Genomic DNA, 14,969 nt, shown 5'->3' with positions numbered 1-14,969 from the left:
GTACTTGGTATAAGTTTTACTCTCAGAATGATTTCTCATATTTGTGTCTTGTCTTTAGGGTTCACAAGCCGGTCCAGCCTCCAGAAGTCATGGCAAGCCAGTTCCAGGGAAGCGTTCTTCACCGTCCACCCATGCCCCTGACCAACGCCATATGGACCAAACCATCATTTGCAGAAGTCCTCGAGGACCTTGTTCTTGACTTCAATTTGCCCAATTTGCTGCAGGTGAATGGTTTCGAGGATAACGATGATATCGGTCGATGGGGAGAGCAGCTGGTCCACTCCTTCCTCACCCGCTGGCGAGAAAGCGGAGAAGGACCACGAGAGATCGCCTGGTCCAACGAAAACGGTGAGAGCGGCCAGCCGTACGACTTCAAACTGATCTTTGCGAGCGGCTGTAACCCCACGCAAGAGGTGTTCGTGGAAGTCAAGACAACAGTCAAGCAGGAGAGGCACTTTATTCATCTGTCAGCCAACGAACTCGATTTCGCTCTGAAGGAGAAGGAGAAGTACCACATATACAGAGTGTATGGCGCAGGAAACTCGCAACTCACCCGTCTCTGTCGCATCAAGAATCTTGCCCAGCATCTGCATTCCAAAACACTGGAATTGTTTTTATTTGTGTAAAGTACAAATAATAATTTTAAAAAAATCTAATTTAATTTTGCACTGGTAACTGTATACACTGTCTGCATTTACGCTTCATTCACAATTGAAGTTTTAAAAAAAAAAAAGTTTTATTTACTGTTATTTTTTATTCATCTTTTTTTTCTACCTCCCGATTTTGTGGTCTTTAAAAGTAACCCCTTTTAGATGTTTTGCAGGTGTGATTTTTGAAAGGTTTGTTTATAAATGTCAAATTAATCGTTCTTTTAAATAAATTAACCAGGAATTCAAACATGAATACATTTGTTTATTAACACAGACTGTACTAACTGTTGTGACTCTCTTAATTAAAATATTTAAACAATATTGTGACATCACAATGTGTCCTTGTCCTGTTTTCAGTATTCTCCGATATATAAAACTGAATAAATAAATGGATTAATGGAATGAAAACATGAAAATACACTATAGATAAGTGAAATAGGGACTGCATTGGACTTTGGATCTGAAGGTTTGGTGTTTATAGCCCTGCCACACCAAACAGCCACTCCTGGGCCCCGAAACAAGGCCCTTAACTCCAGAGCTGCTCGGTTGAGAGGGATAAGGGCATCTGCCAAATACCATAAATGTAAATAGTGTATACACCTGATCATCACACCCATATATTTGTTTTCGTACAAAGGTATTGGGACAGCAGACTTTCCCAGACATTTGTGCTTCTTCCCCAAACTGTTACCACAAATTTGAAGGCACACAATTTACAGAACTTCTTTGGATTCAGTAGCATTAAAGTTCCCCTTCACTTAAAACTAGGAGATCTAAACCTGAGTTTGGGTTGGATATGGTGGAATATCTTGAGTGGCCCACTGATCACCTTTGGGATGAAAGTGAACACTCTTATTACCACCCTTTGGCTGAATGAGCACAAATCTCTACAAGGACACTCCAAATCTGGTGGACCATCTTCCCAGAAGAGTGAACGTTACTGTAAGAGCAAATGCAGATTCAGGTGTTCAAAAAGCACATACAAATCAAATGTTTAGGTGTCTACAAACTTTTTCTATATGGTGCATCGTTTTTGGAACCTCCACTCTTCTGGGAAGATCTTTCACCTGATTTTGGAGTGTGACTTTGGGGATTTGTTCTCATTCCTCCACAAAAGCATAAGTGAAGTGAGCAACTGGTGTAGGTAAGGAGGCCTGGGGGGGCAGTCAAAGTTCCAGTTCATCCCAAAGGTATTCAGTAGGGATGAGGTCAGGGCTTTGTGCAGGAAATTTGAAATTCGCTTTTTGTTATGATGCTGCCTGTTACTACAATGTTCAAATCTATTTATTTTCTCATTAATCTACACTCAGTATCCCATAATGTCAAAGTAAAAGCAGAATTCAAGAAATGTCAAAAGATTTTTAAATAAAAAACATCTTTACATCTAAATCATTTTATTTCTACAGACATTTCTAGAGCTCTGTTTCTGAGGGCCAAAAGAGGGGATTTAGATTTCTGGCTCGAAAAGCAAGAATAAGAAACGAGGACTGGTTTCATGGTGAGTGAATTCTACTAATTATTATTATTATTATTATTATTATTATTATTATTATTATTATTATTATTATTATTCAATACATTAGTGATTGTCAAAAAGATTTTTTTTCTCAAGTGTTTCCTCCTTCCTCAAAAAAAAATAAAATAATAATAATTAATAAAAAAATAAAAAAATAAAAAAATAAATAAATAAATAAATAAATAAATAAATAAATAAATAAATAAATAAAATGTGGCATGAAGCTGAACAAGGTCGCAAATGATTTCTATTAATAATAAATAGCTGGAAGCATGGATTAGACTGGAGCTCCTGAGCTTGTGTTTGTGCTCCTGTCTGCTGGGCTTTTAGTGCTGGATGATTCAGACCCCCTGTAGGTCACCTGGATATTAATAAAGCACATTAAAATCCTCATAATGACCCTGATCTAGACAAGAACAAGATTTTCAATTTGGGTTCAAGAATATTCTGCACATCAGCTGCCTCGTCTCCATACCTCTACCTCTGTAGGCCATGCAACATGCATCTACATTACATTTCTGCACGTGTGTGTGTGTGTGTGTGTGTGTGTGTGTGTGTGTGTGTGTGTGTGTGTGTGTGTGTGTGTGTGTGTGTGTGTGTGTGTTTACTGCACACAATCTGATCGTAATATAGACATTTTGCTATATCAGTATCATGTCCAGGCTTTAAACGCTTTGTTCTTTTGACACGTCTCAGCACTGAGAGTAAACCAAACACCAAAGAAGCTTTTTTATATATATATATATAATTTATATATATTTTTTTCAATCTCCATTTCATGTTTGAATACACCTCGGATGGATTATATTCCAACATTTGGTTATTTACATAACCTGCACTGTTGCAAGATTAGGGTACCCATTTTATGGACCGCTTATATGTATTTTTAGGGGTGGACATAGTTTTTGTTGTTTTGGGAAACAAAACAGGGAATAAAGGTACATCATTTGACAGCAATTTTAGATCACTGATATTAAATATGTTCAAGGAAAGGACACATAGTTTAGTCTAAATGGTTTGTAATAATAATAATAATAATAATAATAATAATAATAATAATAATAATAATAATAATAATAATAAATGAGTTTTTTGATGGATAAATCTGAATCCCTGTATTGTTGTAAAGACATGGTCCAGCTTGCTAATGACGCATTCCTTATCATTAGCATGTTAGTAGCTCACAAAAGTTTTAAATCAATGATGGTCTTTAATAATATTTAAATTTAAAACACGCACATTTTAAATCATTTTTTTAAAAGCTAATCGGAGCTGCACCCTATATTAGTTTTTTTCTATAAAACTGCACTATATGCCAGGCAGGGTTTGAATCCCCTAATTTAAGTACACAGTTAATCATCAGGTCGAGTATCTGTGTGCGAGCAGGCAATAATTAAACCAGGCTGGACTGGAGCAGAGACTAGCATTTCCAATCTCGCATGTTTTTTTGTGTGTGTGTGTGTGTGTGTGTGTGTGTGTGTGTGTGTGTGTGTGTGTGTGTGTGTGTGTGTGTTTGTGTGTGTGTGTGTGTGTGTGTGTGTGTGTGTGTGTGTGTGTGTGTGTGTGTGTGTGTGTGTGTGTGTGTGTGTGGACTAATCTAGAGACTATCTCTTTCATCAAGCAGGCAGGTGTGTGTGTCTGTGTTTATGCATGTTGCTCAGATCCTGTTTTTTTCACACCCCTGCAGTTTGAACACGAGGTGAGAGAGTAACAGCTCCGCATTAATGATTCAGGAGGTGGATGAGCTCCACAGGCCCTCTCATCCTACTGCACCTTGACCAGATGAAGAATAACATTTGTCTATAATAGAGAAAACACATATGGGCAGTAAATTTCACAGTTATTTAGATATCAAACAAAGAAACCATTGAGAATAGTGTTAAACCTGCTACATAATGGTATAATTATTAATAAATAGAGAATGCAGCAAAAATAAATAGAAATCGTAATGGGCTCAGTGCTTAAACATCAAATTACAATAAATTAATTTAGATGTTAGAAAAATTTTCATTTTAATAATCGCTGTGAATCCAATGTCCATTAAACATACACTATTTAGACAAAAGTATTGAGACATGACCTTTTCTAACATATGTGGTTCTTCTCCAAACACAATCCTGGAGGCACACAGTTGTATAGCATGTTTTTAGATGCAGTATAATCAAATTTTGTGTTCACTTGAACTTGGAAACCCAAATCAGTACCAGCAAGACAGCAACCCTGTGCACAAAGCGGGCTTCATGAAGATATGGTTTGCATGGGTTGGAGTGGAAGATCTTCTGCTATAAAGCTCTGATCTCAACCCTACTGAACGCTTGGGATGAATTGAAAGAACTGACTGCACCCCACCCCAGGCCCCACCCTACATCAGTACCTGACTTTACTAACTCCCTTATGGCTGATGAATATTAATGTCTAAAAGATATATGTCTCAGTTTTGTACATGCCTATACTTCTCACTATATAGGAATTAATGTCAGCTTTTATGTCATGGGTTTCCTTTTGGTGGTTTCCCTCCCACCTTCAAAAACCTGGATGTAAAAGGAATGGCTTGGCAGAATTGAGTGTGGGAAAGTGGATATGAATGGGGTTCAGGGTGTAATCCTGCGTCACACCCAGTGTTCCTGGGATAAGCTTTGGCTCCTGATTAGGATACAGTGGTTACTGAAGATGAATGGAAAAAAATTTGGGGTACTGTTGAGATGTAATATAAGATGAGTACTGTTTTAGAGATGTACCAGTGCCATTTAAAAAAAATCAAACGTTCTATATACACCTATCAGGCATAACATTATGACCACCTGCCAAATATTGAGTTGGTCCCTGTTTTTGCTGCCAAAACAGTTCTGACCCTTCAAGCATTAACAACATTAACTTCTTCAGCAATTTGAGCTACAGTAGTAGAGCCTGACCACTGCAAACTGGGAACCCCCTACAAGAGCAGCACTTTTAGAGATGCTCTGACCCAGTGGTCTTTTCACACTCGCTCAGTTCCTTACACTTGCCCATTTTTCCTGCTTCTAACACGTCAACTTTGAGGACAAAATGTTAACTTGCTGCCTAATGTATCCCACACACTAACAGATGCCAACATGAAGAAATAATCAGTGTTATTCACTTCACTGCTCATAATGTTATAATGTCATGATGTTATGCCTGTTCAGTGGATGCTGTTTCTTCTTATCATTGAACATTTAAAGGTTTTGGCAGGGAGGATATGGTGTCAAATTGATTGCTCAGGATCACCTGGTTCTACAACTCCAACAGACTGTATTAGACTGTAGAAAGCACATTGTTCATACTCACACACTCCAGTGCTCATGATACTTTTATATATTCTTTTTACGCTCTTGGTTCACTTATATAAAAATGTTTGCTCTAAGATTCTTCCATTCTGTAAAGCTGCTTTGAGACATTGTCCATTGTGAATTGTTGACACGAATAGGGATTTTTTTTTGCTGAAATCCTGCTCTAGACTTAAAGATCTTTTGTATATTATTGTATATTATTTTCCTCTTACACAGCTCCTGTACCCAGTCCTCCCCAGCCTGTTAGACACTAACCCTTTTTCGGGAAAAATAGCCAAGTTCAGATCTCTAATGAAGTTGCTGGTGTGTTGGACATCTTTACAGAGACACTGAATCTCATGAAAGACTACCGTGTACACCCAGAGATTTCCAGGCAGCTCTTCACATATCTCTTCTTCTTTATTAACGCCTTCCTTTTTAACCTGCTCATGGAGAGAGGTAAAAGTCTTTCATTCAGTGCAGGTGGTCTCTAAATACTGAGACTAGTCTCTGTCTATCTTTATGTAAACTTTGTATTTTTTCTCTGTCACTCTTTACAAGTCTTTGCTGTTTCAGATCTTTTCAAGACATCATTTTCAATGTTCCAAATATGTAAGCAAGCTGGTTTTCTGAGATTTGTTAATCCTGACACCTGCATGATGTTGGATCAGGGGGAAGCTTTTATCACTGGTCCTGTGGAGTTCAGATTCGTGCAAATGTGGATGTCAATCTGCTGGCCACCACTCGAGAACATCTGCTGCAGGTCAGAGACCCTTTCTCTCTCCTAAGTGTGTGTGAATAATTTTTGAATCAGGTGATTATACACAATGCAGTAGACTGATTAAGCTTTATTATGAAGAAAACTAAAAGAAAGAATAAAATATACAGTACAAATTAATACAAATAAGTATGCATTGGCTTACATTGCCAGTAGTAACCAATCTGGGACACGTGACCAAGTAATGAAGTGATTTATGTGTATGTACAGATAAAAATTTATCTTTTTAATGACACACTATATGGTCAAAAAGGTGTGGATACCTTTCCAAAAGATTAGTCCATGCCTTTTGAACATTGTCCCAATTTGCTGTTATAATAATCTCCACACTTCTGGGAAGAAGTTCCACTAGATTTTGGAGTGTGCTTGTGGCTATAAATGCTTATTCAACTACAAGGCTGTTAGTTATGTCAGATACTAATGTAGGTGAGGTGAGGAGGCCTGGGGTGCAGTCAGTATTCCAATTTATGTAATAACTGCTGTCTGTTGGTCTATGCACATAATCAGTGGCTTTTAGATTTAGGATTAATCACTAACCCTGCCCTGGCTATAACCCACTGACTGTTCTTGCAATTGAAACCTTCTTATTATCTGTTGTGTAGTGTGAATTTCCCCGAACCCCTGGAAGCCAAATGTACCAAAACAAAGGTTCTTCCAAGAGCCCATATGGAACAAGGACACGCCCCATTGATGCTGCCTAAGAACTGCAATTCTTCCACTTGTTCTTCAGTATCAGAAGATGAGGGAACCTGTGAAGTTCTACTAACCCCAAAAGTAAAAGCTCTGGAGCTGCAGGACAGAGAGGTGAACCACAATGGAGGAGTGAAGAGCACGACACGGAAAAGCTCCTGCTTGCTCACGCCACCGAACACACCACTGAGCTCAGAGCGGATGAAACCAGAAACCGAACACCAACATATGAAGATCCACATAGAATAAAGCAAGAAGAAGGTGAGATACAAAGCTGCGAAGTAATTGCATACATCTGGTGAAGCTCGAGATTAATAATTCAGCTGTAATGAATGTTGAATTGATTAAAAAGGGTTAAAACTGGTTGAATCTGCAGGTGGATGTGGAAGACACGATGAAGCCGGAAATGATGAAGTGTTTATGGTAAAGCTGCTGAAGGGCCCTGAAGGACTAGGACTGTCTCTAGTGGATGGCTTGGTGAGAACTTTGGTAAATCATTTTCTGAGAGGAACAGCTTTAACTTAGTTCCTTTGAAGGATTTTTCGCTGAAACAACTTTACCCATTGTCTTCTTTGTCTAGGCTTCAAGGCTAATGGTAATTACATCTTCTCAATCACCTAGCCGTTTCAGTGTCCCACAGACATGCATTCATTCACAGTTTGGGGCATTGAGCATAGCTAAATCACCTAATGTTATGTTTATGGTAAGAATGAGAAAACCAGATAACTTCAGGAAAATGTACATGGACACATGGTACATGAAACACCACTAAGCGCTGCACTGGCAGTAACCCCAGCTCAGAAATGACTCAGAATTTACTCAGAAACACTGAGTCACAAATGCTTCATGCTACGCTACTATGTCACCTTACCTCAATATCTTTACACCTGTGTTTGGATAATGCTAAAGGGCCATATATCATTAGTTTTCAGCTTGTTTTGCTTCTGACTAAACATTCATATCATTTTTGGTCAAACTGTTCTGTCATGTGAGTGTTTTCATGTGCTATTTTTTTCCTTTTTTCATTTCACTGGCCAAATTTAAACAGAATTCTGCAGCTACTTGAGCTTCTTGTGAGGATTTTGTCCAGTTTATGTTGCAATCAGAGAATTGAAACATTTGTCAACCCCACCCTCACTCCCAGTTTGATTGAAAAAGCAGCACTTTGTTATTTGTTTTGTAAAGTGCGCCCCCTCATGGCGGACTACAGACCTTTTTTAATGGATCTGCTAAGTATTTTATATAATTTAGTTTTTATGTTTTATAAAAATTAAAATAATACAATACAATACTAAAATTTAGCTGCACAAAATAAAATAATTGACTGTAATGTTAAAAGGAGGCGACCAGATTCCTTAGATGTTCTACACAAGTGTTCCTAAGCATTTTGACACGACCAAGAGATCGACATCAGATACACACACATGCTGTAATAACAACCATAATAACAAATGTGTGCAACTACTTTGATTATATCACAGGAAAATGCTTTTAATGGAAAACCTGTCCCAAGCACGTCATGTAGCAGTAGAGTTACAATATACATTTTCTCTGTATTGTGCAGTTCTACTCGAGAAACTCTGGATTGAATCTGTGAAATAATATCCAATTTATTTAGTTTTTTTATTCAGGAAACTCCAATGAAGACGAATGGGATTTATGTTAAATCTGTGATCCCAGGGTCTCCAGCAGCTCTGAGTCAGAGGCTGAGGCCAGGCGATCGTCTTCTAGCGATCAATGGCGACGGATTGGTCGGCTTGGACTACCACACGTGAGTGGGTTTAGACAAATATATACGTTTAAAGCAAAATGAACACTACATAGACAAAAACTTTGCGGACACCTGATACAAAGATTGGCATGTGCTTTTCGTTTTCGTTTCCCCGTTATAATAACCTCCACTCTTCCGGGAAGATGTTCCACTTGTTTTTGAGGTGTGTTTAAGGAGATTTGTGCTTAATCATCCATGAGGGTATTAGTACAGTCAGGTATTGTCACCAGGATAAAGGTGAGGTGAGGAGGCCTGGGGTGCAGTCAGGGTTCCAATTCATCCCAAATGTGTTCAAAAAGGTTGAGATCAGAGCTTTATAGCAGACCACTCAAGATCTTCCACTCAAACACATATCTTCATGTAGCCCTTTTTTGAACACAGGAGCATGGAAGAGGTTTGGGTATTTTAGTTGTAGTGAAGGGAAAATTTCATGCTACCACATCCAAGGACATCCAATACAACTGTTGCCTCCAACTTTGTGGTTACAGTTGGAAGAACCACATATGGCTGGAAAAGTCAGGTGCCCAAATACTTTTTGTCCACATAGTGTATGATTTAAATAATTAACATGGAGAATTATACATCACTGTAGAGCCTAACACAGTGGTTAATATTTTATTTCATACCTAGTGGCAGGGATCTCATTCAGAAGACAGGAGACCAAGCACAGTTGCTAGTTGCCCTGACTGTAAGAATTCAGGAAGACGTGGTGCCAAAGCACTGAGCGTTCCAGACATTCTCTTCCTGACACACCAGTGCACTTTGACGCAGTTCTGGATAAATGCAAAGATTTGATTATTTAATTTAGGCAATTTTTTACAATATTTATTACATGACTGTTCTTTTTCCATCATTTTCCCATCATTTTCTGTGATCTTTTTGTTTAACATATTCGTAGCAAAAATGCTTTTGCAATTGATCATTGTGCATAAAAACATTTTATTTGGGAAAAAAATTAAAACAGTAAACTGGCATGAAACAGTTCTTAATTCTTGTTGCTGTTTTTTTATGGTTGTAACACTTGCAATCACTGTTCCACGTTCTTTCCTCATTCAGACTCAAGATGTATAGTATGAGGGGGAGATGATTCGGGATTAGCATTGAGCAGGAACGACAGAACTGAAAGAAAAAGAGTGTCAAAAAATTAATGTATTCAGAAGAAAGTGCCATCGCTTATTGCCTTCTTATTCATTTTAAAAGCCCAGAGTAACTACTCTACACATACAGTACATCCAGAAAGTATTCACAGCACTTAATTTTTTCCACATTTTGTTATATTACAGACTTTTGCCAAAATGAGTTAAATTCATTATTTTCCTCAAAATTCTACAAACAAAAACCAATAATGACCAAATGAAAGATTTTTTTTTTTTATCTTCGCACATTTATAAAAAAAACAAAATCACATGTACATAAGTCTTCACAGCCATAACACTAAAAATTGAGCTCAGGTGCATCCTGTTTGCACCGATCATCCTTGAGATGTTTCTACAACTTGACTTGAGACCACCTGTGGTAAAATCAGTTGATTGGACATGGCACACACCTGTCTATAGCAGGTCCACAGTTAACAGTGTATATCAGAGCACAAACCAAGCTATGAAGTCCAAAGAACTGTCTGTAGACCTCTGAGACAGGACTGTATCGCAGCATTAATCTGGGGAAGGGTACAGAAACATTCTGCAGCATTGAAGATCCCAATGAGCACAGTGGCCTCCATCATCCATAAATGGAAGAAGTTTGGAACCACCAGGACTGCTCCTAGAGTGGGCCGCCCGGTCAAACTGAGCGAACGGGGGAGAAGGGCCTTAGTCAGGGAGGTGACCAAGAACACGATGGTCACTCTGAAAAAGCTCCAGCGTTTCTCTGTAGAGAGAGAAGAACCTTCCAGAAGAACAACCATCTTTGCAGCACTTAACCAATCAGACCTGTATGGTAATGTGGCCAGACAAAAGCCATTTCCCAGTAAAAGGCACATGGCAGCCTGCCTGGTGTTTTGCCAAAAGGCACCTGAAGGACTATCAGACCATAAAAAACAAAGAGTGAACTCTGTGTCCTGAATGCCAAACGTCATGTCTGGAGACACCGCTCATTACCTGGCCAATACCATAAATACAGGGAAGCATGGTGGTGGCAGCATCATGCTGTGGGAATGTTTTTTAGTGGCAGGAACTGGGAGACTAATCAGGATCAAGAGAAAGAAGAATGCAGCAGTTTACAGAGGCATCCTTGATGAAATTCTGCTCCAGAGGGCTCTGGACCTCTGGGGGGGGGCGACGATTCATCTTCCAACAGGACAACAACAAGGTTTACTACCACTTTTATAAAGTGACATAATGTCTAGATGAATTCACTAAGGTAACATAGGGGCTGCGGGGGTGCATCCAAAATTTGCAGATTTTCGGAACTCCAGGGGGTCTTGGAACGTAACCCCCGTGAGTTCCGGGGAACCACTGTATTTTTACTATTTGTAGACCTCCTATTGACTTCTATAGTCCAGTGGAACTTATTTCATGTCTATGTAAAAGATATGTAGGCTTATCAATCTTCTTCTTCTTCTTTCGGCTGCTCCCATTAGGGGTCGCCACAGCGGATCATCCGTCTCCATACCACCCTGTCCTCTACATCTGCCTCTTTCACACCAACTACCTGCATGTCTTCCCTCACCACGTCCATGAACCTCCTCCTTGGCCTTCCTCTTTTCCTCCTACCTGGTGGCTCCATCTTCAGCATTTTTCTACCAATATAATTCATGTCCCTTCTCTGCACATGTCCAAACCATCTCAATCTCGCCTCCCTCACCTTGTCACCAAAACATCCTACATGTGCTGTCCCTCTAATAAACTCATTTCTAATCTTGTCCATCCTCGTCACTCCCAATGAAAACCTTAACATCTTCAGCTCCGCTACCTCCAGCTCCACCTCCTGTCTTTTACTCAATGCCACTGTCTCTAATCCATACAACATCGCAGGTCTCACCACAGTCCTATAAACTTTCCCTTTCATTCTTGCAGATACCCTACTATCACAAATCACTCCCGTCACTCTTCTCCACCCACTCCACCCTGCCTGCACTCTTTTCTTTACTTCTCTAACACACTCTCCATTACTTTGCACTGTTGACCCCAGGTACCTGAACTCCTCCACCTTCTCCACCTCTTCTCCCTGCAACCGCATCACTCCACTGCCCTCCCCCTCATTCACACACATGTACTCTGTCTTACTCCTACTGACTTTCATTCCCCTTCTCTCCAGCGCATATCTCCACCTCTCCAGGCTCTTCTCAACCTGCTCTCTACTCTCACCACAAATCACAATATCATCTGCAAACATCATAGTCCAGGGAGACTCCTGTCTGACCTTGTCCGTCAACCTGTCCATCACCACTGAAAACAGGAAAGGGCTCAGGGCCGATCCTTGATGCAGACCAACCTTCACCCTGAACCAGTCTGTCGTACCTACTGCACACTTCACTGCCGTCACACTGTCCTCATACATGTCCTGCACCACCCTCACATACTTCTCTGACACACCAGACTTCCTCATACAATACCACAACTCCTCTCTCGGCACCCTGTCGTACACTTTCTCTAAATCCACAAATACACAATGCAGCTCCTTCTGTCCTTCTCTATACTTCTCCATCAACATCCTCAAAGCAAATAAGGCATCTGTGGTGCTCTTCCTCGGCATGAAACCATACTGTTGCTCACAGATGGTCACCTCTTCTCTCAGCCTGGCTTCCACTACTCTTTCCCATAACTTCATGGTGTGACTGATCAACTTAATTCCCCTGTAGTTACTGCAGGTCTGCACATCTCCCTTATGCTTAAAGATCAGTACCAGCACACTCCTTCTCCATTCCTCAGGCATCCTCTCCCCTTCCAGAATCCTGTTAAACAATCTGGTTAAAAACTCCACTGCCATCTCTGCTAAACATCTCCACGCTTCTACCGGTATGTCACCTGGTCCAACCGACTTTCCATTCTTCATCCTCTTAATCGCTGCTCTTACTTCCTCCTTACTAATCCTATCTACATCCTGCTTCACCAACTCCACATCCTCCAACCTTCTCTCTCTCTGATTTTCCTCATTCATCAGCTGCTCAAAATACTCCCTCCATCTTCTCAACACACTCTCCTCACTAGTCAACACATTTCCCTTTCCATCCTTTATTGCTCTAACTTGCAGTACATCCTTCCCAGCTCGGTTCCTCTGCCTGGCCAATCGGTATAAATCCTTTTCTCCTTCCTTAGTGTCCAACCTCTTATACAGCTCCTCATATGCCTTTTCCTTGGCTTTTGCCACATCCCTTTTTACCTGCTGCCGCATCTCCTTGTACTCCTGCCTACTTTCCTCATCACTCTGCCGATCCCACTTCTGTTTTGCCAACCTCTTTCCCCTAATGCTCTCCTGCACTTCCTCATTCCACCACCACGTCTCCTTGTCTTGCTCTCTATTTCCAGATGTCACACCAAGTACTTTTCTAGCTGCCTCCCTCATCACTCCTGCAGTAGTTGCCCAATCATCCATCACCTCTTCACCACCACCAAGCCCCTGTCTGACCTCTTCCCTGAACCTCACACTACACTCTTCCTCTTTCAGTTTCCACCATCCTATTCCTCTTTCAATCCTTACTTTCCTCCTCTTCTTCTTCGCCTCCAAAACCATCCTACAGACCACCATCCGATGCTGTCTAGCTACACTGTCTCCCGCCAACACCTTACAGTCTCCAATCTCCTTCAGGTTGCATCTCCTACACAGAACATAATCCACCTGTGTGCACCTTCCTCCACTCTTATACGTCACCCTATGATCCTCCTTCTTCTTAAAATACGTGTTCACCACTGCCATTTCCATCCTTTTAGCAAAATCCACCAGCATCTGCCCTTCCACATTCCTCTCCTTAAAACCTTACCTACCCATCACCTCCTCATCACCTCTGTTCCCTTCACCTACATGCCCATTAAAGTCTGCCCCAATCACCAATTGTTCTTTCCTAGGTACACCATCTACCACTTCATCTAATTCACTCCAGAATCTTTCCTTCTCCTCCATCTCACAGCCAACTTGTGGAGCATAGGCACTGATGACATTTATTATCATCCCTTCAACTTCCACCTTCACGATCATCACCCTATCAGAAACTCTCTTCACCTCCACTACACTCTTAGTGTACTCTTCCTTCAGAATCACCCCTACACCATTTCTCTTCTTTCCATCCACACCATGATAAAACAGTTTAAACCCACCTCCAATGTTCCTGGCCTTACTCCCTTTCCACTTGGTCCCCTGAACACACAGCATATCTACCTTTCTCCTCTCCATCATATCAGCAACCTCTCTCCCTTTACCCGTCATAGTACCAACATTTAAAGTACCAACCCGAACCTCTACTCCCCTACACTGCTCCTTTTCCTGCCGTCTCTGTAGACGTCTTCCTCCTCTCCTTCTCCTCCTTCGGCCAACAGTAGCCCAATTTCCACCGGTACCCTGTCGGCTAACGATACCTGTGGCGGTCGTTGTTAACCCGGGCCTCGACCAATCCGGTATGAAATTCTCATTTGTGATCCGCATATTTGATTTGGCACATGTTTTACGCTGGATGCCCTTCCTAACGCAACCCTCCCCATTTATGCACTAAGAGTGCACTGGTTTGTGCCCCCCTAATGGCTGGGTTTGTAGGCTTATCAATAAAAATATTATAAAAAGGTACCATACCATGTAAAAGAGACGGCCATTACCCTGCCTCATGGGCATGTGTAAGAGCCCAAGTACTGATTGTACAGCATTTAGTAACACAATCAAACCAAGTTATTGACAGTTTGGTTTCATCACTTTGGGGTGTAAATATGTATATGTGTGTAAATTTGGCTGTATTTGTTCACTGCTTTACCCACCTTTCACCTCGATGTAGAAAGAGTGCTGAAATATTCTACTCAAGTAAAAGTCCTGTTCTATTAATGAAAGTCTACCAGTAAAATTACGGGTTTAAAAATCTACTCATATGAACATAAACAGTTGCTCATTTAAATTCACAATGTACTCAAAGAAAACGTCACTTGGTTACATATTTAAAAGGAAGGGGACGAGGGGTCTCCTGTGTAGCGCAAAAAAGGACATGGGGATCTTAATATTAAACATGCTGGTTTAGAATTTAAATACCACATTTAAAATTTAAAGTGCAATAACATTATAGGGGGGGGGGGGATTTATTTACCACCAAAAGTATTGCGGTTATGAATTGAAAAATACCAAGCTAAAATAAAAATAATTA

At 40.5% G+C, this 14,969-nt stretch overlaps 1 protein-coding gene and 1 long non-coding RNA gene across 10 annotated transcripts in view; both read left to right on the top strand.

Moving 5' to 3' along the window:
• The window catches only part of LOC310734609 (uncharacterized protein), a 51,476-nt gene extending 50,494 nt beyond the window's left edge, over positions 1 to 982 (top strand). For all 8 annotated transcript variants that reach the window (XM_083556867.1, XM_083556863.1, XM_083556861.1 and 5 more), the window contains one exon: positions 59 to 982. In XM_083556867.1, coding sequence (XP_083412993.1) covers positions 59 to 626 — 568 coding nt within the window. In that variant the 3' untranslated portion in view covers positions 627 to 982. The remainder of the gene's footprint in view (positions 1 to 58) is intronic.
• A 5,708-nt stretch (positions 983 to 6,690) lies between these two features.
• On the top strand, positions 6,691 to 9,470 carry LOC310734938. Of its 2 annotated transcripts, none has more exons than XR_014536174.1 (4): positions 6,691 to 7,182; positions 7,298 to 7,410; positions 8,553 to 8,692; positions 9,323 to 9,470. It is a non-coding gene; the product is annotated as an uncharacterized lncRNA (long non-coding RNA). The 2 variants fall into 2 exon arrangements; XR_014536175.1 differs by having other exon boundaries at positions 6,711 to 7,182; positions 7,298 to 7,398.
• Positions 9,471 to 14,969: the final 5,499 nt, after the last annotated feature.

Source organism: Silurus aristotelis (genome assembly GCF_946808225.1).
Source record: "Silurus aristotelis genome assembly, chromosome: 12".
Taxonomy (NCBI): Eukaryota; Metazoa; Chordata; class Actinopteri; order Siluriformes; family Siluridae; genus Silurus; species Silurus aristotelis.
This window is presented reverse-complemented; position numbering and strand designations above follow the sequence as displayed.